Raw genomic sequence first — 23,361 nt, 5'->3', positions numbered from 1 at the left:
GCTCCAGTAATGAACACAATTATTGCCACGAAATATGCTCGCCGAGAAAAGAACTCGCATATACGCACTGAACCAACTCCGAGATAACGTTTCAACTCCAGTTTAATGCAGATTGCACAGTCTCATCTTCTTGCTGGCTTACGGCCTAAAGTTTAGTTAAACTGTTCTCCGAGCCGAGAAGCCTGTACGGCACTGGAACAGCCATTAGACAACGTAAGACCCCTGTTTTTCTTTACACAGCGACGTTTTGCTCGTGTTGCTTTCGGGCTATGAAATCCGGATGAACTTGCACACACAACAGGAGAAAATTGAAGTGCCCCTCTCTACTACCAGTAAACTTCTCTGGAATTTTATTTTATTTTTATAAGTGTGGTTTCTGTTCTTTTGGACATATCCAAAACCAGGATTTCCAGCTTATGACGAGCGGCCGCCTTGAACACTTTGGCTGTCCGAGAACGCTTCCCGAACAACCCAAATATCCAAATGTCGCACACTCCTTACACAGTGTCCGCTGTCCATTATCCTCATTGCACGCAGCCTCACATGATTCCTGCAGGAAGTCGACAGTACACTTGCGCTGAAGGTGTCATTATTTGCCGTCAAGGCGCATATATTTACAGTGAGGTGTCAGTGCTTTAAGACGGGAAGTGTGCTTGGGTAGCCGAAGTTGGTGGGGCGACCACACGCGATAAGAGGGAAACCGGAATAGAGTCATGGTCTGACATAAATTTTCACTTGTCGCCAGTGGATTTATTTCAATGGACGATTGTAGCTGATGTCGGAATTTATCTTTCGTCATTTTATTTCTTGTATCTTAATTCGCATCACACTTGCTTGCTTCGTGCCTGCTTCTCAAGTTCATAATGTGGCGAAGACATTCACAAACAGAATCAAACATCGAACTTCCCTAACGATAGTCGTAAAGTTTTCATTAACGTCTCTGAAACAACCAAACCGCCAAAATGAAAGTTAGTGATGGTGTTAGACCTTCTCTACATAATCTACGTATCCACCCTTCAACGCCTCTTTCTTTTTCTAGAAAGGTTTCCAACTCAAAAATCACCTTGTCATAATTCTGGAAATGAATGCCACGCATTGGCTTGTTCAGTGGAGGAAACAGGAAGAAGTCAATGGGTGTGTCATGTCGAGAGAATAAGGGAGGGGAGAGAGAATATCACAGACCATAGAAGCAGCGCATGTGACTGCCGTGTGCAGAATGAGCTGGAGCGTTGTTGTGGAGCGAAAATAGCCCCAAGGACAGCTTTCCGCAACGCTTCGTGTTGACATCCTGCCGTAATCTCGTCAGGAGATTTTGGAAGTACACTCCTGTGACGGTTTGCTCCATACAAGCATCATATGTGTGGATAATTCCACATGTTTTGTCTTCGTGCTTTCCCCCTCTGTTTCGGGGTCAACTGACACAACCAGTACACGACCGTGCTGCACACACATTTTATCTGTATCGGTTTGACACAGGTGCAACATTTCCTCTGCTGTCGCGGTTCGGCGCACTGTTTGAATGGTCCGAGCAGTCGTGGAACAAAGCGAGCGGTGACCTTTCAAAGAGTCGTGTGTGATGTTTAAAGCCGATCAGTGATTGATTTTGCCCTTTTCCATCGTCAGCTCGAGTGTGATACGCCGGTTTTAGAACACCAGGGTCTCTATCTGTCTAGTTTTCCCCGCTTCTTCACAGACGGCCTGTCTTTTCATTCCTCGGCATTCAGACTTGTCTGGCGACAGTGGAAGCGTATGCAGCGCCCAACCAATGTCATATGGTGGTGCACCGTTGCCGCACATATCCGCCAACATAGAAGGGATTGTTGGAGCGCTGTTCCCCTTCAAATGCAGAGAGCGAATTCACGCACGATGGGATGCATCATTTTGTGTTAGCTTTTCTAGCGGCACACTGTGCGAGGGGATTTCAATGCTATACGCTAGCAAGCTTCCACCATCCTTCACAAACTATGAGTGTAGCCTAGTACACAGGGCTCATCTCATGATAGCCTATAGAGTGAAGTGATACACTTGAAAGAAATAGGAATTGAGATACAAAACAACAAATTAAGATGGTTCTGAGGAGCGTACGTCAGACCAAACAAAAGAAGACCAAGAAGAAAATGATGTGGCGTCTACGTTCTTTTTACCATACGTGGGAAATGTCTTCTAAAAATTGCAAGAATAATGAAGAAGCGTACAACGGATACGATCTTCCTTCCGCCAGCCAAGAAGGCAGCTGTCCTGGGATCTGTGATGGATGTTCTGCTTTAATGAAAAGGTACACAGGACAAACAAAACGCACAGTAAAAGAACGTTACAGTGAACACCAGCGTACACGCACCTTTAGCAGCTTAATGAATTAGAGGTGTCTTAACATGGTATTTCTATGTATTACGGAAAAGTTAATATACTGGTCACTGCCTCATCCTTATGGAATTCAGTGATCAAGGAAGCTATGGAAATACACACAACCTCCTCAACCGAGGCTAGGGTTTCCAACTCGACAAATCATGGGAATCCCTCATTTTACGTCTGCTCTCTCAAATGAAATATTCTTTCTTCATGTCATTCATAATTATCAACAGCACGCTTTGCGAGCGCTGTGGATTAGCTGATTCTGCTTCGCTTTGTTTTGTTCTTAGCGCATCAAGTTTAATCTATGACTAACGCTCTTTTTATCAAAAGTGTTATCTCTGACGCTCTCACGTTTAGTCCACAATGCGTAAAGTGATTTAAAAATGAGCAAGCGACTCACTTTGGGAATGGCTGAAAGGATGTCAGCCGAAATATCGGAACATCAATTAAAAATATCCCGAAAGCACGTCCAAAAATGATGGAATATTCGTTCCGTCGGGAAAACTTCAAGAAACACAAATAAAAATTGTATTACCTTACTTTATTTTTTGCAGGAGAGAATTGGAACTTCACTGCTACCCATCGTATGATCTCCAGAAAGTGAAAACAACAGTTTTATACAGACTTACCGCCAACATAAGATACTCTACTGTCACGCAATTTTACTATCAGGCACCATTGCTTTTGGACTCTAAGTGCGACCTCAGCTCCTGCGTATTTGAAGCAAGTATCAGTTTTCTACACAAACGACAGGACTGAAATGTTGGAGATGAGTTTCTTAGTGTGTTTTCATTTGCTGTATAGGGTTAACGAGACTAAATTTCTCTGGCGTCATAGATCCTTACTATTCTTTCCAACCCACTGTCGTTAGACTTTTTTTTTTTTTTTTTTTTTTTTTTGCTTAACTCGTGATGTTAGACTTCTGTATGCTCTGCAGAAACCAATATTGTTTATTACGTGACCCTTTGGACCAATTTCACCTGTTGCTATGCACTGAAGGTGACCACGTAATAGTTGAAATCTAGATCTGCTGTAATAAAACAATGGATTTCGCTACGATTGCTGTTCTTTCATCCATTATCGAACGTCGTATTTTCCACTTCTTCACCAGTAATTATTCTTCAAGTTGCTTTTACTTTCGCAGATTTGTTGTTCTGTCTGCAGTTTTTGTTTTCGTGTCTTCGGCAGTGCAAACAAATTTCAGTTTTCTGTGTTCATCAGGTGACAGGAGTCTTCTGCATGCCCGGATATTGCCTAAATATATTTTGTAGGACTCGACAGTACTTAAACAGTGCCGCCGGGTTTATTCTCTTTAAAAACAAACGTATGAAGTGAGCCCGCTGCGCTGTTTCATCCTGTTCGGGAGATTCTGATTTCACGGTCGGCTAACGCTAGGCTGGCAGAGGTAACAAAATAATTAGATTTTTGTTAACGCAGAAATGAATTCACAAAATTATCGAAATGGTTATTTCGTTCCTGCTGCAAAAGGTCATTTGCAAATAAAAGGTGTAATGAAATAGTAATTCACAACGATATTTGACATGAATATGCAATACCGTTTATGTGTTATGAAAATGCTGTACAGTCGCATTCATCACGAATTTCATTTCGACGACCACAGCGAGCCTCGAAATACAAAGGGGTTTTCATGCGTATGGCATTCTCTCATTCACAGTTTATACGCTTTCAAATTTATTTGTCTTACTGAAACCTTTCTTCCTCATTTGCATATGCGATACACATCGAGCGAATCACTGATTTTTAACTTTCTTACTGTCTCCATTCCCCCCCCCCCCCTCCCTCCCTCTCTCTCTCTCTCTCTCTCTCTCTCTCTCTCTCTCTCTCTCTCTCCCTCTCCCTCCCCCCTCCCTCTCTGTCTCACTCACTCATTCACACACACAACAACACACACACACACACACACACACACACACACACACACACACACATATATATATATATATATATATATATATATATATATATATATGCACACACACAAGCGATTGTTGATAGACACGCTATGTTTATGCTGTTTTGATGCAATAGAATGGCTACGACATTCATTAAGATCCCTCAATACCTCACTAAATCATTTGACAATTTCCTCTGTTTACAGAGCAGCTGCTACAACCGGGAGCATTACTCTAAAAATGGCCCACTTTTGCACCATCGACAGCTCTCAGTAACCTTGTTCTAGGAAACTAACCATACAGATGGCACTGATAAGAAGTTAACATTACAGCACACAAAGTTTTTTTACTTCCGGTCTCAACGTGGCTACATGCAAGGTCCCTTCGATTACCGAAGAAATACAGAACGTGTTATTGCTAAACGTGCTTCAAACTTTGAAACGTGGCAGTAACGTTGTAACATGGTGAAAGAATTCAAACGTAATCCATTGTTTGTGTATAGGTATATTCCATATTTTTACGGTGTCGTTCAAATCTTTTGAAATATTGCGAAGTTGATGCCGTTCAAAATAGTTCAAATGACTCTGAGCACTATGGGACTTAACATCTGAGGTCATCAGTCCCCTAGAACTTGGAACTACTTAAACCTACCTAATCTAAGGACATCACACACATCCATGCCCGAGGCAGGATTCGAACCTGCGACCGTAGCAGTCGCGCGGTTCCGGACTGAAGAGCCTAGAACCGCTCGACCACCACGGCCGGCGTTGATACCGTGCCAGGTACATCATTGAAGATCAAATCATTCCATTATAACGGCGCAAACGATCTTGCTTTCTCTGAACATTTCTCGATGCGGCTACATTTTCTTGTTAAACGAGTTTCTGTTGTGCAAAACATCGCAATGTCATAAGCAGGCCAGTTTGTGTGAAGGTGACCGAACTCCGATAGCAATATGAATACGGATGAAACTGATAGTCCTTAGGAAACTCTTCCACTAGAGCAAAACATTTGCACAGTCGTGGAGGAAAAACGTTAATTATTTTTATCAGTGCTAATATTATACTGATACGAAGAGCACCGTTCCTGTGGTTACTGTAACGTCGAGTGCTATGTTAACTGAATAGTCATTCAGACCAAGGCACAAAAAAAAGTGCACTCAACCAATACTACGGCGCCACAGTCACACCAGTAGTACCGCTAATAAATACTCACAGAGCTTCCGTTGGAACGAAGCTATTGTTCATACTGAAACTTCCCACTCCCATTAATTATTTTCAGCTGATCAACAGTTGTAAAATCATAGTGTTTATTGTGTTGCACAGATTCAATGAAGCCGCCACAAAACTAAGCTGAAACAGTGTGTTATTTAAATGCTCGTAGCCTGGAGCTACTATTATAAATACTCCTGTCCCTGTTTCTTACAGTGAACCTCTGTTTTTTCAGCACTGGTTGGACCCTGCCAAGAAGATTGCCAAGCAGCTGAAAGGTAAGACGGCGGTATGGATATGAAAGGAACAGTTATATCTGTAAGTTTAAACGTAGTGCGTAAAGAAAAATGTATAGATTATGTGACTATTCAAACAGCTCTACCAATAAACTTGGTGGTGTAGGTGTCTTTGCAGCTTTACCCCAGCTCTCTAACTTAGTTTAGAACTAATCAACATATATACTGTACAATTCCCAGACGTCTGACACTTCCCAGTTGATGATCACAGCATCGTTCGGAAGAACAAAAAAGAAAACAATGGATATGCTTGATAATGATTAATTTCACTTTCACAGAAGTGTTACTCACATATTCAGAAAGCGGAGCTGGTAGTTTACGTGTTAATTGGAGAAAGAATTTAAAAAATCACATCCTCAATACTGCCATAGCTTTATATAAGTATTAGAATAATAAGTTCCTATGCTCAAGATAATTTGGGTCACAGAAGTAATTCATAATCTTCTTACTCCGTAGTGATTAATCCGAGGATTGATAACCAGCAATTACGTTGGTGGCAGATCTCCACTTTTAACGTGTCTTCGATTTCCTCTTCATTTCTTCATAGATCTTCCATGTCACCCCAAAGACAGGTTATGAGAAATATTTTTCTGATTTCAAGGCTCGTGCTTTATGAGGGTCTTCTTCTTTCTGAAAGCAGTTTTTGAGTAATTCCACTTCTCACTTCTCTTTTGTCCCGTCCATCCATTGTGATCTTACTTCGTAAACACGTGAATGAGTCCTGATGGTCCAATATCTCCTTACCTTCGTTAATTGTGACTGGTTTTATCTTGTACATAACATGACACTATTTTTTTGAACATTTTTATTTTGTTTTATACACTTACCCCATAACCCCCTCCGTTTTACTTATATCGCTTCAGTATCTTCCTCTCGTGCACTAACCTCCTCACCTACACCCAAAGTCCTCAGCCATTTGTTGGATGCGTTCCAATCTCTATTTTCCCTATACTTTTTTACGCTCTATAGCCCCCTCTTGTACCATAGAATTAGCCCTGGTGTCAATATGTCTTAACATTCTGTCTCTCTTATTTCTCGCTAGTGTTTTAAACATATTTAATTCCTCCCAAATTCTGCAGGGAACTTTCTCATTTCCTGCTTCTGTAGCAGCACGTGTAAAACTCTTTGCTTCTCTCCTTTTCCGACTTACCCGCAATCCATAATTCGCTTGCGTACAATGCTGTGCTCCATATGTAACTTCTCAGAGATTTCATGTTGTAATTAAGTTCAATGTTTCACGCTAGTAGACTTCTTTTGGTCGGTGAAGTGAACCTATTGGAACTTGTACCAAAGAAGTCATCGAGCGGACACGCCCTGGCAGCTAACAACTTGACTTTGTGTTTAAGTCACCCGGTTCGATTCCCGGCGGGGTCAGGGATTTTCCCTGCCTCGTGATGACTGGATGATGTGTGCTGTCCTTAGGTTAGTTAGATTTAAGTAGTTCTAAGTTCTAGGGGACTGATGACCATAGATGTTAAGTCCCATAGTGCTCAGAGCCATTTAAGTCACCCGGTAACACAGGGATCACTATGACACTATAAGCACATCACATGGACCAACAGAAATATTATTTCCCACTTATTTTTGCAGCCACTGTTAGGGTTTCTTGCATCATCTGTTGTTGTCCCTTCCTAGTACCTTCGGGGTCAGTATGAGACGATGAGGACAGTGGAATATCATATCATCCTTGTTGTCAAAGCTACTATTTTTTTTTTTTCAAAGTAGCTGACTTCCTCTCTCTGAATCAATTTATCCAAGTATTTTTATGTTCAGTTACATTTCTATGACACATTACAAGTTGTAATTTTTTGTGCACTGTGCACCACTGGGTTCAATATGACGCCAGTCCAAATTTCTTTTTGTTTCTTGAACGTAATATTTATGAAAATAGAATTATTGTTATTCCGCTGAACAACTGTAACCTATCTTTCTATGTTGGTTCTGGCAGTATATCCAGTGTAAATTAGTTGGCATCTGCTGAGACAAAAAGATCTTGATATTAGAAGGATTGAACAGCAATCGAACAAATGAGTTACACTCGTCACAATGTGACCAATTGGCATTTAAAGCAGGACTCTGTCTTCAGGCCACAAGTGGCCCATCGTGACCATCCGACCGCCGCGTCATCCTCAGCTGAGAATGCGGATGGGAGGGGCGTGTGGTCAGCACACCGCTCTCCCGGTCGTGATGATTGTCTTTGACCGGAGCCGCTACTATTCTGTCGAGTAGCTCCTCAAGTTGCATCACGATGCTGAGTGCACCCCGAAAAGTGGCAACAGCGCATGGCGGCTCAGATGGTCCCCCATCCAAGTGCCGGCCGCGCCAATTAGCTTTTAAAAAGGTTTAAATTCCCTGCATCTGATGTCGATTTCATTATATATGTTTCCTTGTTACTTACTGAATGTGCTGTTACATGCGGCCAGAGGGATTTAAGCAGTTTTTCTTCTCGCGCTCCATACTTGCATGGAACGACAAGAAACCTAAGTAAGTCGTACAATGGAAAGTACCCTTTATCATTTCGCAGTGATTCGCTTAAACGTACATTGTTAGATTATATCTGTCGACTTCAAGATATTTGTCGATGGCCGTCTGGGGTGCTTCTGTTACGAGACCGACCGCAGCGCAGAGTACCGTCCACAAGCGGACACGCGGCGCGGCGCTGGCTACGCCCCTGGACGCTGCAGTTCCGAGGTGCCCCTCGCTGTACGAAGCGCACGTAATTGCTGCTCTCGGGTCGAGGCGCCTCCGCCCGCCGCCATCCATTTGGCTAAGTGCTTCCTAAATCCTCCAGCCCACGACCGCTCCTCCAGACTCCCTAATTGTGGTCATCGGCACCGCACAACTACGCAAATTAACAAAACATTTATTACCGAGGCGTCCCTCGTTAGCGATAGGGACAGTTAACTGCTCTCTTTTCCATTCCTCTAAAGTTATCGTCCACACACGCTAAATAAGAGCATCGGACAAAATATAAGCAGCCCCATCACAAAAAAAAACAAAACAAATGTAGTTAGTTTGGAGTGCTGTAGATGGTGTGTGTAGAACTGGTAGCCGGCAATCATGCGGCCCTCTGACGCTGACGGAAGATACGACCGTGCTGTGGCTTCTGTGTCAGCCAGTTGTGTGGAATCAGCGGGGAAAGATTTGTTGACGTAGAACGTGATAGAATGTCAGAAACAAGCTATCTTAATTGAACGTGCCACACCGTAAAGGAAACTGCCCGACTTGTTAACTCGTAGAAGGAAATATGTGTCCGGGGGCCACGCATGCATTTTTAGTTTGTTGGACAGACAATACTGTTGGTGCTATTGGTAGGAATACCTCTGTATCTTTGCCAGTCTTGTTGTGTGAGTCATAGCTGATGGTGATGGTTACACGTGAAGTAATAGCTGTGGTCTCAAAATCATGGTCAAAAATATATCTCCAGTAACGCATGTTTTGTTGTGTGTCTATTAGACACGTATTTCCAAAAGCGATATTTTTATTTCTGGTGAGTAGAACTACTTGCAGCTAACTGGCCTTTCGTTTAGACATTCTTTTCAGCTGCAAGACCTAGGAAGTTCTTAATACGAGTGTATTATACAGGTGGCAAAAATGGAGCGGATTGCATGTACGTCACGATAAAGAAGACCAACAGAGGTATTGAGAGGGGATCATCCAAACTTCGAAGATAATTGTGATGAGAAACTTGCTAGGATGCAGGAAGAAGTAGATGGAGAGGAAATGGATGTAGAGGATTTATTTTCTGACTGCTCCGATTGTGATCCTTCGTATTCTCCTGTAAAAGCAGCCTCTAGGTCTTTCACTGATGAAAAAGACTCTGTTGCAGGGGTTGACTTTTCCTGCACGGATGACCAACTAAATAACGATATTCCATTTTCTTTTATTTGCCAATTGAAAATGGATATTATTGGGAATCAAAAGAACCAACTATTGCTAGACAAATATCTCGAGATAACATAAACCGGAAAATATCGGATATAACAATGGCTGTTAAAAATATAGGTGATAATTCTAAGATGGCGATATTTGATCTTCGACGTTTGATTATGAACTCTTAGAACTAACTGTGAAATGGAGAAACGCTAAACTTGAACAGTACAGACGCAGGATTGAAATAAATCATCAGAGTAACTACAAATCTACTGATCAGTATGATATAAAAGAGGAAGTGCAGTCTTTGTCTTGAGCAGAACAACACGTTCACTGCATATAACTCTGTGACCTGTGATACACCTGTACGCATGGATAGTCCCAGAAAAATGTGTGTGAAGTGTGAGTAGATTAACTAACTCAAAATATTTGTGAATTTGAAGCTAATCCCTGACATTAAATTTTTCTTTACATAATTCATCTATTTTTGTAGAGTTCCATTATACGAGTATTCAAGGAGGTAATACATGCTGAAATCATTACTTGATTGGTATGTCTAGTGAATCACTGTTCAGTTTGACCATTGTACTTGGTGGCAGCCAGTGAAGGAATATTTTAGGGAATTGGTTTAAAAAATTTATTTCAAAGGCCCAGTCAAATCTTTACAAGTGTTCTCCCCGAGTAACTTACGCCGTGCCTACGTGAAAAAAGTCGCTTGTGTTTCAAAACCGAGACAGTTCTGTCCAGTTAAAGCTGCTGACAAGAGACGCCTTGAGCCCTCTGCTGAAACTGCTAGCGAACTCACGCCATTGGTTTTAGCCAATAGCGTGCGTGGGATGCCGATCACGTGTGTGGACGCAGGAGTGTTCTGCGGTGCACATCACAGTTGCTTCTATCTCTTGTAATCCAGACTTCGAGCAGAACAGATGTCTTCTTGGAAGGCAGAGCCTCTGGCTCTGCTTTTCACTACCGGTCACCAACGTAAGTTAACATGAACCGCTTCCCCTTCCTTTGCCCATTTCAATTAATTGTTCGACCTCCTAGACTGGCCTAAACCTGGTAACTTCCGACTCTAGGCGCGCCCCTTGTACACCGTACATTGACATACACCCTCTTTATTGTACCTAATTTCGAGTTTTGTTATTTAACGGCAACCCTGGACACCCACTCTCAAATCCTGACCGCTCGACCTGCTTCACACTGCCGCCACAAGACATATGCAACAACCACCTCCCCCCTTTCCCAAACCCCGTATACATTTACAGTTGGTGACCAGAAGTGGGATCATATACCTTTACATTATATTAATGTTTCTCTTTGCCAAAAAAGCAATCTTTTTTTTTACCTTGTCTGTCAAATAAGTATTTCCTGTTAAGTAATAAAAATCGTTATTACTGTCAAGGGTTCGTGTATGAACGTAAAATGTCCAGTGTGTGTACAAGGAATGGTGACCAATCGCAGAAACGCAGCATGGTTGCAGAACAATAATTCTAAGTATATCCCACATGACAGAGACTGGAGACAAGTATCACGCTTTGTCAATAAGAGGAACTGCTGTTGTCGGTGAATGTAGGTCAATATCAACCAATTGTAGACCGAACATTGAGATATAGGAACTGCGTGTAATTGACGTTTGGAGTCGAGTACATCGCAAAGACCGTTACCGCCTGTCTTGAATGGGCCAAATTAGGCGATAAATTGACGGTAGTCATCTTGTACCGTACTACATGGTCCGACGAGCAGTTATTTTGTCTCTTTTCATATGATGCAAGGCGTCGTTACATGAAACGTTTAACCCGCAATGTGTGAAGAGGGTTTGCTTCGTATCGGAGTAGGTTCTGGTATGTTTTTCCTTGCCGTGACTTGGGCACACTCATTCACGTTACTGGGAGTATGAAACAGGATGTTTATTTCAATATCCTCACTGTCCAAGTGCTGCCCTTTCTTCTACATACTGGCGACGAGCGTGCTGTGGATCGTCCTCTGTTCCAAGACAACATTCTTATTCACAGGGCTGTACTCACTCGTGCCTAATTTGCCGAACACTCGGGCACTCAGGCACCTTGACTGTTGGACTATTTGGAGCAATTATAAACAAATAAATTATTAAAAAAACAGTTCAATATACAAAATCGAAAAGTGAAAGATCAATGGCCAGGTTTTCCCGCCCCTTCATGCGTTTCCTCCACGGGTCCCGAGGAATTACGCAAGGGGCAGTCCGGAACGATGGTGTGGCACCATCTGCGCCATTACAGTGCGGTCGCGGAGAATTTCACAAATTGTAGTTTGACGAACACTAAGGTACCCTACCGCGCCTCCACTAACCCACTAATCACCCGATTTTAATCCCTTTAGGAAATGTCTGTAACTGCAGTGGCGGAAGAAAAATCACAACACCAACGAGTAGTTGGGGACATAAACGGAAATTGGTAGACGTGTATCTGCATATAAGAAATGATGTCTATTCAAATTTCATGCTAGTCGCATAAGAATGGCGCTAGGAGAGCCACTACAAGCTCGCAAATCAGGTTTGCTTTCAATACACGCTGTAACGGTCGTGAGCATTAGTTACCTGTGAGATTAGACGTGGTGGGTTGATGTTAGTCAAGAATACCTTCAAGGCGATAAGGATCCATTATCAGCATCTCACTGAGTTTGATCGAGATCGTGTAAAAGGTCTAGGGGAAGCTGCATGTTCCTTCTGCGATATTGCAGAAAGACTTGTTAGGAATGTAGTCACTGTAAATGATTGCTGGCAGCGGTGGACACGAGAATGCACCGGACTCAGGACGGTCACGAGGCGTTACCGAGAAGGAAGACCTAGATGTTTGGTGTATGGCTCTGGCTCATCGTACTGCATATGCAGACTTAAGGACAGCTCCGAGATCGATGCCCTGTAGCGTGCATTCCACTGACCCTAAACCACCGCCGTCTGCGACTTCAGTGGTGTCAAGCAACAGCTTATTGGAGGGAAGGGTGGAGGTCTGTTTTGTTTTCTGATGAAAGCTGGTTCTGCCTCGGTGCCAGTGATGGCAGTATGTTGGTTAGGAGGAGGCCAGTTGAGGACCTGCAGTTAACCTGTATGCGTGCTACATATGTTGGACTACACCTGGAATTCTGATCTGGGATTTCGTATGACGCCAGGAGCAATGCAGCGGTTATCCCACCCACGCTGACCGCACCATTGTACGTAAGTCTGGTGACTCGTCCTGTTGCGCTGCCATTCATGAACAACATTCAGGGGTGTTTCCCAAGAGGATAACGCTCGCCCACATACCGTTGTTGTAGAGCGGCATGCTTTGCTCGTATAGTGCTTCGACACGTTGCCGTGGTCTGCTCGATCACCACATCTGTCTCCAGTTGAGCAAAAATGGGACATCATCGGGTGACAACTCTAGTGTCATCCACAAACAGCATTAACTATCGGTCACGAACAGGTGCAACAAGCATGGAACTCCCTCCCACAAACTGACTTCCAGCACTTGGGTAACACAATTCAAGCGCGTCTGCCCGCTTGCATTCAATATTCTGGGGGTTACAACCGATATAAATGTACCAGGATTTCACATTTGCAATGGCTTATCTCGTGATTACATTAATCTCTGACCTCGCAATGTTAATCAATTAAATATGTTACCTAAGTAAGTGTATTCCCGAAATATCTTTAATCTACACTCATTATTTTTTGGTGTTGCGATTTGTTTTTACGTCAGTTTAAATGCTGCATTGTGCAGCAGGAGATGGAAGTGATCTTATTTTATAGTTCTGCGAACAAAACTCTCTAGGACACAATTTTTATTTGTTTCTTAATTATAATTACCAATCAGGGTCGAGTTATGTCATCTTTAGAACTAAACTAAGATACAGGTGTACAGATGCCACCACTAGCGGCAGCTGGTACGCGGCGCTAGTGTTCATCGCCACTAGCTGACGCCGCTGGTAGCAACTATCCTTTTGAATTTTAGTTTTAGAGCTGAAGATAGGCTAACTAGACCGACATCTGTGATTACAATAAGCTGCAAGATTACTTGACGTTCTTATTTCATTTTTGTTTGTTTGTTTGATCGCGACGAGATAAGACTTTCATGCAGGCTTTGTCTGTTCTCTTGTACTAAACATAAACTTGTATGTTGACACTAATTTACATAAAAGTAAAGTAATATTTTAGGTAGTGCAAAGACTTAATTATTTTTTTAAAAACATCGTACATTTAGTGAAATAAATATAAATAAAGCTACGTAAATAGGTCATTTCGTTCAGAAACCTGCAGTTACTCGGAAAAAATTTTTATCACAATTTTAAAGCAGTGTGAATTTGAGAGTTAAGACCAAAGAAAAATTGTAAGCTAGACTTTCATATATACAGATTCATACTGTAGTATCAGATCTGATCTCCACGCACTGTTCTTTTCCTGAATAGTACCGCTATAGTTTCTTAAGACTCAAAGCACTTTCCAACAAGAAACTCATACCCAAGAAATGTTTCACAGTACAATCCGTCCAAATGATATTTCCTCTGAACTGGAAATACCTTAATATTCACTGGATTAAGATACTCGACCTGTTTCCATCTGGGCAGGTAGAGCAGTAAACTTTCAGGTAGAGGATAGCGACATCTAGACTGTGTCTTTGCGTTGAGTTCCAGAAATGGTTGATAAAGGCAAAACTTGGCGACTTTTAGAGCCGCGCATTCTAACGAAAGGCCGCAAGGACATGAGGATACTGGGAATAGCCGGACGTAGTTCTTGGGTCCTCGGCACGTAAGCTACCCCAAATCCACTCCCGATGCTGCATGGTGAAGGCCGTGAAACATGGATTCATGACATGACGGTAGATTAAGCAGACACTCACACGTCCATCTCACGTCACTTATAAAGTATCTTAAATCGGAGTGCATAGGTACGATTTTATCTTTACTATAACACTGCGTAACTTCTTGAATGTTGAAATAAAAAGGCAGTGCCAAAAACTATATTTTCTGTCATAGTGTTAAAATATTTTGTTATTTTTTAAAAATAAAGTTACGGATTGGTCTACTAAGTCATTATCATAACCTATTGCACTACATTATGCCTTTCTAACTGTTCTGAACCACCGATTACATTTATTGTTGACCCTTCTTTAGCTACGTTTCTGACTTCCCCTTGTAGGTTTACAACTGATAAAAGTATCTGCATTTTCGAAGCCTGGTGTACGCCTTTCTCCTTGCTAGTAACGACTATTTGACACCATACATGATTTCTAGCACTGCCATAGGCTTACGATAATTCAGTATCATTTCCTTCTTTTGCTTGTAATTGTAGGTTTCTGATTAGTATACAATGTACTCTATTTTCTATACTTTCTATACTCAGTTCAATACAAATGACCTCGAAGCGTGATAGCGCACAACTAAGGAAGATAAAGCTATGAATTCAGTTCAGATTTAGACTTGTACGTTACTTACGGTATTCAAGTACAGCTCACATTACTGCAACATCAGAGCTTCAAATTATTTATCGTCTTCTGTGAACATGAGCTTTATTACTCAAGCCACTCACAATACCGAATTCCGTGCCGTGCTTTTCCATTCTAAAATCCCTTTGTCATTGTCTAAATCAAATGGGTTATACAGAACACCTTTGTTGTACACTCATGTCAATGGATTCTAAAATAATTTTGTTTTGGCGCTTCTTGGCAAAAATATATTTTTGGCGTAGAGTTTATTTCATTATGTTTAAGGTCTTTGAAGCTTCCTCTGCTATCGATGATGTCGTACGATCCCTGTACAGCTTCTCAGTGTTGTATCAAGGGCTTCAACAAAAATCTGTTTTACCTCTTCGGGAGTCCGTAAAATACGTTTGCTCTGAAAAGCGTATTATTTCACTTCATCGTCTAGCAGTATACGGCGTGTTGTCGTTTCGGTCTTTAGTCTGTGGAGTGGTTTGGTGCAGCTCTCCACGCTAGTCTACTCTGAGCAACCCTCTTTATCTCGGCATAGCTACTGCAGCCTACATCCATTTGCACATACTGAATGTACTCAAGCCTTGGCTTTCCTTTACGATTTTGCGTCATTCCCCCCTCACCCAATCCCCATACTTCCTTCATTTATCTAACTGATTATTCCTTGACGCCTCAGGATGTATTTTATCAAAAAATGTATCCTTTTAGTGAAGTTGTGCCATAAATTTTTTTTCTATTCAATTCCATTCACAATCTCTTCAATAGTTGTCTGATTTATCCACCTGATCTTCAGTTTTCTTCTGTAGAACCTTAGTCTTAAGTACCTCACGTAAGATGAAATCTGTATTTGTTCCTCACTTACCTGGCACCCAGTGTGTTTACAGCAATAAACAAATGGAAAAGAGTTAACCAGCTGTATTAAAAATTAGCATTGGATAAGACGAAATTAATGGAAGAGGAAGAACAAAGTCGTCTCCGTCTGTGAGCGAAGTGGTCCTCGGTTACGCCGGTGAGAGTAATAAGGCATCTTTAGCTTCGCTTTACTTTTATTTCTCATCAAAGGCTGCGACTTTTGGGCGTCAGTGTAGCGAGGGCTTAGTAAGAAGGCGGGCCGTGTCTGTGAGCGCCAGTGGTGTACTCTCCTTTCAGCGGACGAGGAGCGCTTCGCCCTGAGCTGTGTGGGCGTGTGCACTGTGCGAAAGACTTCCGGAGATGAAAACGCCGCTGTCCGCCACGAACGGCTCGCCACGCCGCGCGGCTGCAATATTTTTAAGAAGGAAAACCTGCGGCGCACACTCTCGCCTGCCGTCGTCCGCCTGTTTGCTCGTCGCTGCGAGAGGCTATCGCAGGTGCTTCCCTTATTTTTCTTTTCCCTACTTTTTGCCCCCTCGTTTCCTCGCCTCGCCTTTCGGTGTCCATTAGGGAGGTGCTTCGGCTTCCGGACAGGGCCTGAATAATTGAGTACCGGGGCTGTTTTCCGTGAGCCGCCCGTAAACATGATTTGTCAGCGCTGACGGATCCGACATGGCCTTTGTCACGATCAGCGAGGGCGCCCCACCCCGACGCCTCGCCAACAATCTACACAGCCTCCCACCACCGCGTACACATAATTTTCACATTATTCAAAACCTTACCGAAGGATAAGAGGGCTGTTCGGGAAGCAATGTTCGATCGTTCGTGAAGTGGAAACCTCAATGAATATCCAATAAAGCTTCGCATAGATGTGCACAGATGTGTTGGACAATGTATCTAGTACGTCCGTCGACAGCGTCTTTTCAGTCCTGAGCGCATAGTGATCACGTGAAGCCTAGATAGAAGAGTCTGCCGCTGAGTATGAGGGGCTGGGGAGTGATTTCGCCTGATTTCGTGCAGCGCACACAATGTAACTGTCATGCATTTCCTTCTTCGTGACAATTCTCGGCCGCACACTACAAGAGCAGTGAGGTCGTTCCTGCAGCGTTCTCGGTGGGACGTGTTACATCACTCACCAACAGCCCGGGGTTGGCTCCCTCTGATTTTGATCTCTGCTCAAATGAACCGCTGCTTTGAATATAACATTTTGGCACAGACAACAAGCTACAGATCAGGTAAAGGAATTGGCAGAAACCAGAGGACACTGGAAAGTTGGTACAGTGCTATCACAAATGTCTCAGTCGGAGCGGCGATAATGTAGAGAAGTAGGTGAAAGTTGTAGATAACTGCTGCAAATAAAACAATTTTGATTTTCAATGTGGCTGGTATTTCGCCACGAATCAGACCTTACCTTCCGAATAGCCCTGGTATTTCAGCCAAATAAAGCATCACAAATGGCTCTGAGCACTATGGGACATAACTTCTGAGGTCATCAGTCCCCTAGAACTTAGAATTACTTAAACCTAACTAACCTAAGGACATCACACACATTCATGCCCGAGGCAGGATTCGAACCTGCGAACGTCGCGGTCGCGCGGTTCCAAACTGTAGCGCCTAGAACCGCTCGGCTACTCCGATCGGCAAAGCATTACACGAAGAGACTGAACAAACTAAGCACTTTCGCTCAAGTATACATGTAGCGTAATGTAAGAATACCTTTACGGGGTACCTAATATCGGTAGTGATATGAAGTAGTAGCATTAAGCCGGACTCAGACGGAATGTGTTTCCCAGCGTGAAGCACCCAAGACGTGGTTTCCATTGCGATTGATGTACGCTTAAAAACGAACTGATGCATCACACGTGACGTGCTCCTCATCTCTATTTGCGACCTCAATGCTCTCCAGCGTTAGCTGTCGACTATATCTGGCTCGCAACTCACACAGTTTGCACGCGCATAAAATTTCTACGTTCGCTCTGTTGCACACTTCCTCCCTTACCACTACACTAGCCATGTTGTTCTATCTGTAGTATACGCAAATAAGAACTTCAGTTCCTTGAACGTGATACAAGTCCGAAAGGAAAGTTTTATGTCCAGTCAGTAAGGACAAAACCTGTGCTTGTGGAGGCAATCAGACAATATTTATAGAGCAGTTATTGTAGCCAACAGTCTGCAAAACTTTTTAAACAAATACTGAATTTCAATGAGTCAGGCAGCGATGTTGAGAGCTATCTTCATTTCGTTGGTATGTATTTCCGGGTATGTTCAGAATATCGAGCAAACTCACTCCTGACAATGAGAAAGGGGGGCAGGGAGAAGTGAGCGCTCTTATACACGGTCCTCATTGGGACCACCGCCTGTGTTCGACGTACAGTTATTATTGTATTGCGGAAACGAGGCGATTTATCTGGCGTCCAAAAGGGCGAGATCATTGGTTTTCGGGCCAAGGATGGGACCATTTCCGAAACGGCTTCGTAAACTGTTCGCGAACTGCTGTATACCGTGTATGCCAACATGCCGCTATCCAAAGCCGACGCCGAGGCAACTGTGCTGCACCACGGGCCTTCGGAGAGAGGGTGGAACGACGGGAGCGAAGGTGTGTATAGTGTGTTAACTGTAAGACGGCCGAGTTGTGAGGGGAGTGCGGGGAGAGGAGGAAGCAAGCACTGGCTGGCGACGGGAGAGGAGAGGAGCGGTTGGGGGGGGGGGGGGGGGACAAGGCACGCCTACCAGTTGCAGTGCTGGCACTACAAATTACGCGTCATGCTTACACGAAAGCAGACGAAAGCCTTGGAAGTAAAACTCGCTTTAAAAGTTGTTCGTAAACGACGAAACTGAAATCGTTATGTACATTAAAATCTATATGTGTGTCTGTTTGTCTACTATGCGCTCACAAACCATTCATCCGATTGCAATGAAACTTTGGTGAGTTGTTCTCCGAACGCCCGAAAAGAGTAATAGACAATGTTTCAACAATCAGGTCAATGTATCATGCGTAGCGCAATTGATTAGGTAAAGGCTTGTCATGCAGCCGACCCGGGTGCAATTCCCACTGCTCGCAATTTTTTTTTTTTTTTTCATTTTATTTCATTCTTGGATCCGACACTTGCAACTATCAGTCTTCTCGATGAGGTCCCCCACGCAGTGACACCAACGACACTCTCTTCACGTAAGTCACCCTTCCTCTGCCAACATTTATTAAACGTTAAGTTATTATCGATCCACGATTGATAGAGATAAAATATTTCTCTGCCTGCTTCCCTGAAGTTCTTCATGTCAACAGTGAAACAAGATCGTCAGCGCACAATGTCTGGACGTTCTAACAACACATTCCTCTTGTTTTCCACCTTACACCATGTGAATCCCATAGACAAAAGTACTTTTCTAGGCGAGACAATACTCCACTTCCAGCCTATTTTGTCGTGCAAAACTGGAAGCAGTGTTCGCAGGCTCGGCACAATCTTCCGCACTGAATAAAATTCCGCTATCGTGTCGCGAATGACACGCTGGTTGAAATCATCGATCATTACTTCGATTTCTCCACTTCTTTTCCAAAGTTAAAAGAGAGAGAAAGATTTATAAGAAAATGCCTTCTGCACTGCATGTATTTTTTTTTTTTTAATTTGGAAATGTACTGTAATATGAATGTGTTTCGAAATAGTACAGTAACCAGTGCTGTTTCCATACAAAGCAATACGGTAGCAAGGAAAAATAAAATGTAAGGTAATTCGGACGAAATAGGGGGCTCCTTCAAAGTGATCGCGAACAGAATATCTGAAATGGAAACTCACCTTTTCTTGACAGGCGTTTGTGGTGATACACCAGGATGATTCTTGGAAAACTGTTTGAATCTTCCAATGCTACGCATGCTTTGTCCTGTGTATGTAGCAGCTCTCACTGAAGATCTGTAAATGGGCTGAAGCAATTTTTTTCTGTTCCCTTTTCCTTTCGCAGCATTTAATCATACGCAATATAATTTTACGAGCATCGCTACGTAATACTGGTTTCCTTCTAACCGTAGGCCTACCGGTAGGGGTAGGGGTTGTTGGTGACTCCCGAGATGGGCCAGCAACTGCCTCTTCATTCATTTTGATAATGTTTAGCACAACTGCACAATAAAAACACGCAGAACAGTACAGCGCAAAACAATAACAAAGCAGACGACAGTGGCTACCTTGTACAACACAGTCAGCTACGTAATGTTGGCAGCAGTCGAAACTGCGTGCCTACCCAAGCCTCCCGACGTTTACCGACTTCTACCGATTCAGGACTAGGGAGAGGTCTGCCATCTAATAGTTTACATACTGTACGATCGAATAGACGTGCACCTGATGAGCAACTGGCTGACCAGATGAACCAAGGGGCTAAAAACAGTGCCTCCTCAACGACCTTTGAGCGAACGTTGCTGTGTGTGGTCCTCCACAGCAGGCACTTGGTTCATGCTCCCATGCTGACTGCTACTCAAATGCGACGAAGACTGGAATTTGTACACCAGTACCGCAACTGGACGTCCACTGAGCGGCCGGCCGCTGTGGCCGAGTGGTTCTAGGCGCTTCTGTCCGGAACCGCGCTGCTGCTACGGTCGCAGGTTCGTATCCTGCCTCGGGCATGGATGTGTGTGATGTTCTTAGGTTAGCTACGTTTAAGTAGTTCTAAGTCTAGGGGACTGATGACCTCAGTTGTTAAGTCTCATAGTGCTTAGAGCCATTTGACCCATTTTTCCACTGAGTGGCGACAGGTGTCCTTTCAGATGCTCCATCGGACAGATGACCGTTTGCGTGGACAGCGTGAAACGTCTGAAAGCAAACACCCTGCAACAATCGTCAGGAGGAGCCAGGCCGGAGGACTGAGCTTCAGGGCCTGGGGACTGTTTTCATGACATTCTCTGGGTGATCTCATCATTCTGGAAGACACAGTGAATCAACAAAAGTATCCTTGGTGACCGCGTCCATCCCTACATACAGTTTGTTCTTCCTTAGCTGGATGGCATCTACCAGCAGGACAAGAAAACATATGCCGCATCTCGCAGTGTACCTGCAAGGTTCGCATAGCACCAGAATCAGTTTACCATACTCCCCTGGCCACCAAACTCTCCCGAATTAGCCCAACCGAGAATTTGTGGGACCACGTCGATCTGGTTGTTCGCGCTGTGGATCCTCAACGGAGAAACCTAGCGCAACTGGCTGGCCACACCACTAAGGTCGGCATGATTCCACCTCCCTGTCGGTACCATGAACTTCATTGACACACTTCTTGCACGTCTCGCCGGGGTTCGCGCTGCAAAAGGTGGGTATTTAGGTGTCTAGCCGGTTGTCACATTAATGTGACTGCGCAGTGTATATACATAACTTTGAATATTACAGAAGCGCCGTATATTAAATTAATTGCAAAGTTCCAAATTACGGGAAGGTGAGCAAAACAGCATGTGGAGATAGCAGGAAGATAACGAACTACATTTTGCTTTGTAACTATGTGCTTCTGTCCACCACCATTCGGTGAACTGGTGTTCTGTATGACATCTTTCATCTTACGATATCTGAAGGCTTTAACCGGTAATATATCACTAAACAACATTCAATTATGAATAATGATACCAAGAACGCTTCGGTTTTGATAAATGTTCAACGTACCATTGCTTTGAAACGATATTCTTTTATAAAGTGACCTTATAATATGTAAATGATGAAATATTCAAATTTCTTAACCTACGGCATGACGTTTCCGTACAGCCTATTATAAAGAATCTTAACAAAAACTACGCGGTTTCGAGATATCTTCAATGTGCTGGTGCTCTCAAACATCTTATATTCGTAGTATGTAACGCACCGAGTACTAGCGTAATCTGCAAAAGACGGAATCCGATACGATGTCTCATAAGTTTTGCTTGTGGCATAGAATGCGATCTTGCATCTCACTACCCACTTTCTTGGACATGTAACGAATATGTGACTTGCCTTTCACGCTACGGAGTTCTGTGGAGCGTGGAATTCCACACTGGGACGTCACAGAACTTGACCGCCTTCTCGTCTACGAATACCTTCACGCCTCGTATGAGGACGTTTCCGAGGCCTGTTGCAGCCAGATAAATCATCTAAAGAAGAGACTAAAATAAACTAAGCTCTTTGGAACAACTATACATGCAGCGTAGTGCAAGAGTACTTGAAAAAGTGGTACTACATTCTACAGTGGTGTGACGTAGCGAATGGTACTCCTAACGCATTGCTGGTTCTCTGAAAATTTCGGAGCCGAGCGCGTCCTTTAAGGGCAGGGGAATTGTCTTGCTATTACGTTTAGCAGTTGTCGAACGCTGGTTGGTGTCAGAACTCTTACACTCATAGCTACGCTTCCGGAGACTGACTAGACGACTTTACCTGTCAATCGCGATGGCGTTGAGCACTATTTTTGTTTTTACGTTGTATTCCTGGCAACAGTCACTGTCTTTTGAAACTGTTGGGTACCGTACCTCAAAGCCCAGAAACGCTGTTTCTGCAATGTAAAACAGCTACGGATATGACGAAAACAAACAGTGTATCAGATCTATAACACTTGTAACTATAGCAGTTTAAGAGCTACGGTGCATACGAACACGAAGTACATGCAGCACATGACACGATAATGTTATTACCCTCCAGTGTTTTACGAACTGTTACAAGGGTAAAATATTAGACGATGAGGCGATGTGTTGTTGCTTGGTAATGTGTCAGGCGTTCTAATGCACTGGAGAAGTGAGAACTCATCAGGGTCGCCAACCTGCCTCCCAGCAAGTGCTCGTACCTGTCAGCACGGACAAGTTCCGCCGCTCGGGACCCCCTCGCAGGCCGCCACCCACGTGCCGGACATAAATCCACTCCTAATTGTCGCCGTCCGCTGCTCGTCCGTCTGCTGCAACATTATCCGCTTTCTCTGTCGTAAGGGCGGCAAGCGGGCCTCGAGGCGAAGGAACAGGAACGAAGGAGAGGAAAACATCGGGAAAAGTTTTATACTTCTTCCGGACTCCGAAAGAATGAAATATCCTTTTCCGCTAATGTATAAACTTCTTTGTTGCTCTTTCAGAGTTCTGTTGCTTTTCTGCCAGGTCGTTGAAGAAAGACAAATTGCCTCATGATGAGCCATTATTGAAAGGTAGCCAGAACAGACGACGAGCGCTAAATCACTTACTGTTCTCTCCCAGCGTCCACCCCACCTCTCACGCCTCCCCCTCCTCTCTCTCTCTCTCTCTCTCTCTCTCTCTCTCTCTCTCTCTCTCCCCCTCTCTCTCCCCCTCTCTCTCTCTCTCTCTCTCTCTCTCTCTCTCTCTCTCTCTCTCTCTCTCTCTCTCCCCCTCTCCCTCTCCCCCCTCCCTCCCTCCATTCCCCTATGATGCTGCCTCCCCCCTACCTTCTTTTGCTCGAAGTTTCGTAATATATTGCTGGAAAATAGTTGA

The 23,361-nt window shown here is 43.6% G+C and overlaps 1 protein-coding gene across 1 annotated transcript in view; it reads left to right on the top strand.

Annotated features, from left to right (window-relative positions):
* Positions 1-23,361, top strand: part of LOC124799024 (band 4.1-like protein 4) — a 578,366-nt gene that overhangs the window by 49,400 nt on the left and 505,605 nt on the right. Inside the window, exon 3 of the mRNA XM_047262561.1 lies at positions 5,712-5,754. Coding sequence (XP_047118517.1) covers positions 5,712-5,754 — 43 coding nt within the window. The remainder of the gene's footprint in view (positions 1-5,711; positions 5,755-23,361) is intronic.

Source organism: Schistocerca piceifrons, chromosome 5 (genome assembly GCF_021461385.2).
Source record: "Schistocerca piceifrons isolate TAMUIC-IGC-003096 chromosome 5, iqSchPice1.1, whole genome shotgun sequence".
NCBI lineage: Eukaryota > Metazoa > Arthropoda > Insecta > Orthoptera > Acrididae > Schistocerca > Schistocerca piceifrons.
Note: the sequence above shows the minus strand (reverse complement) of the source record. Positions and strands in the feature narration are given on the sequence as shown.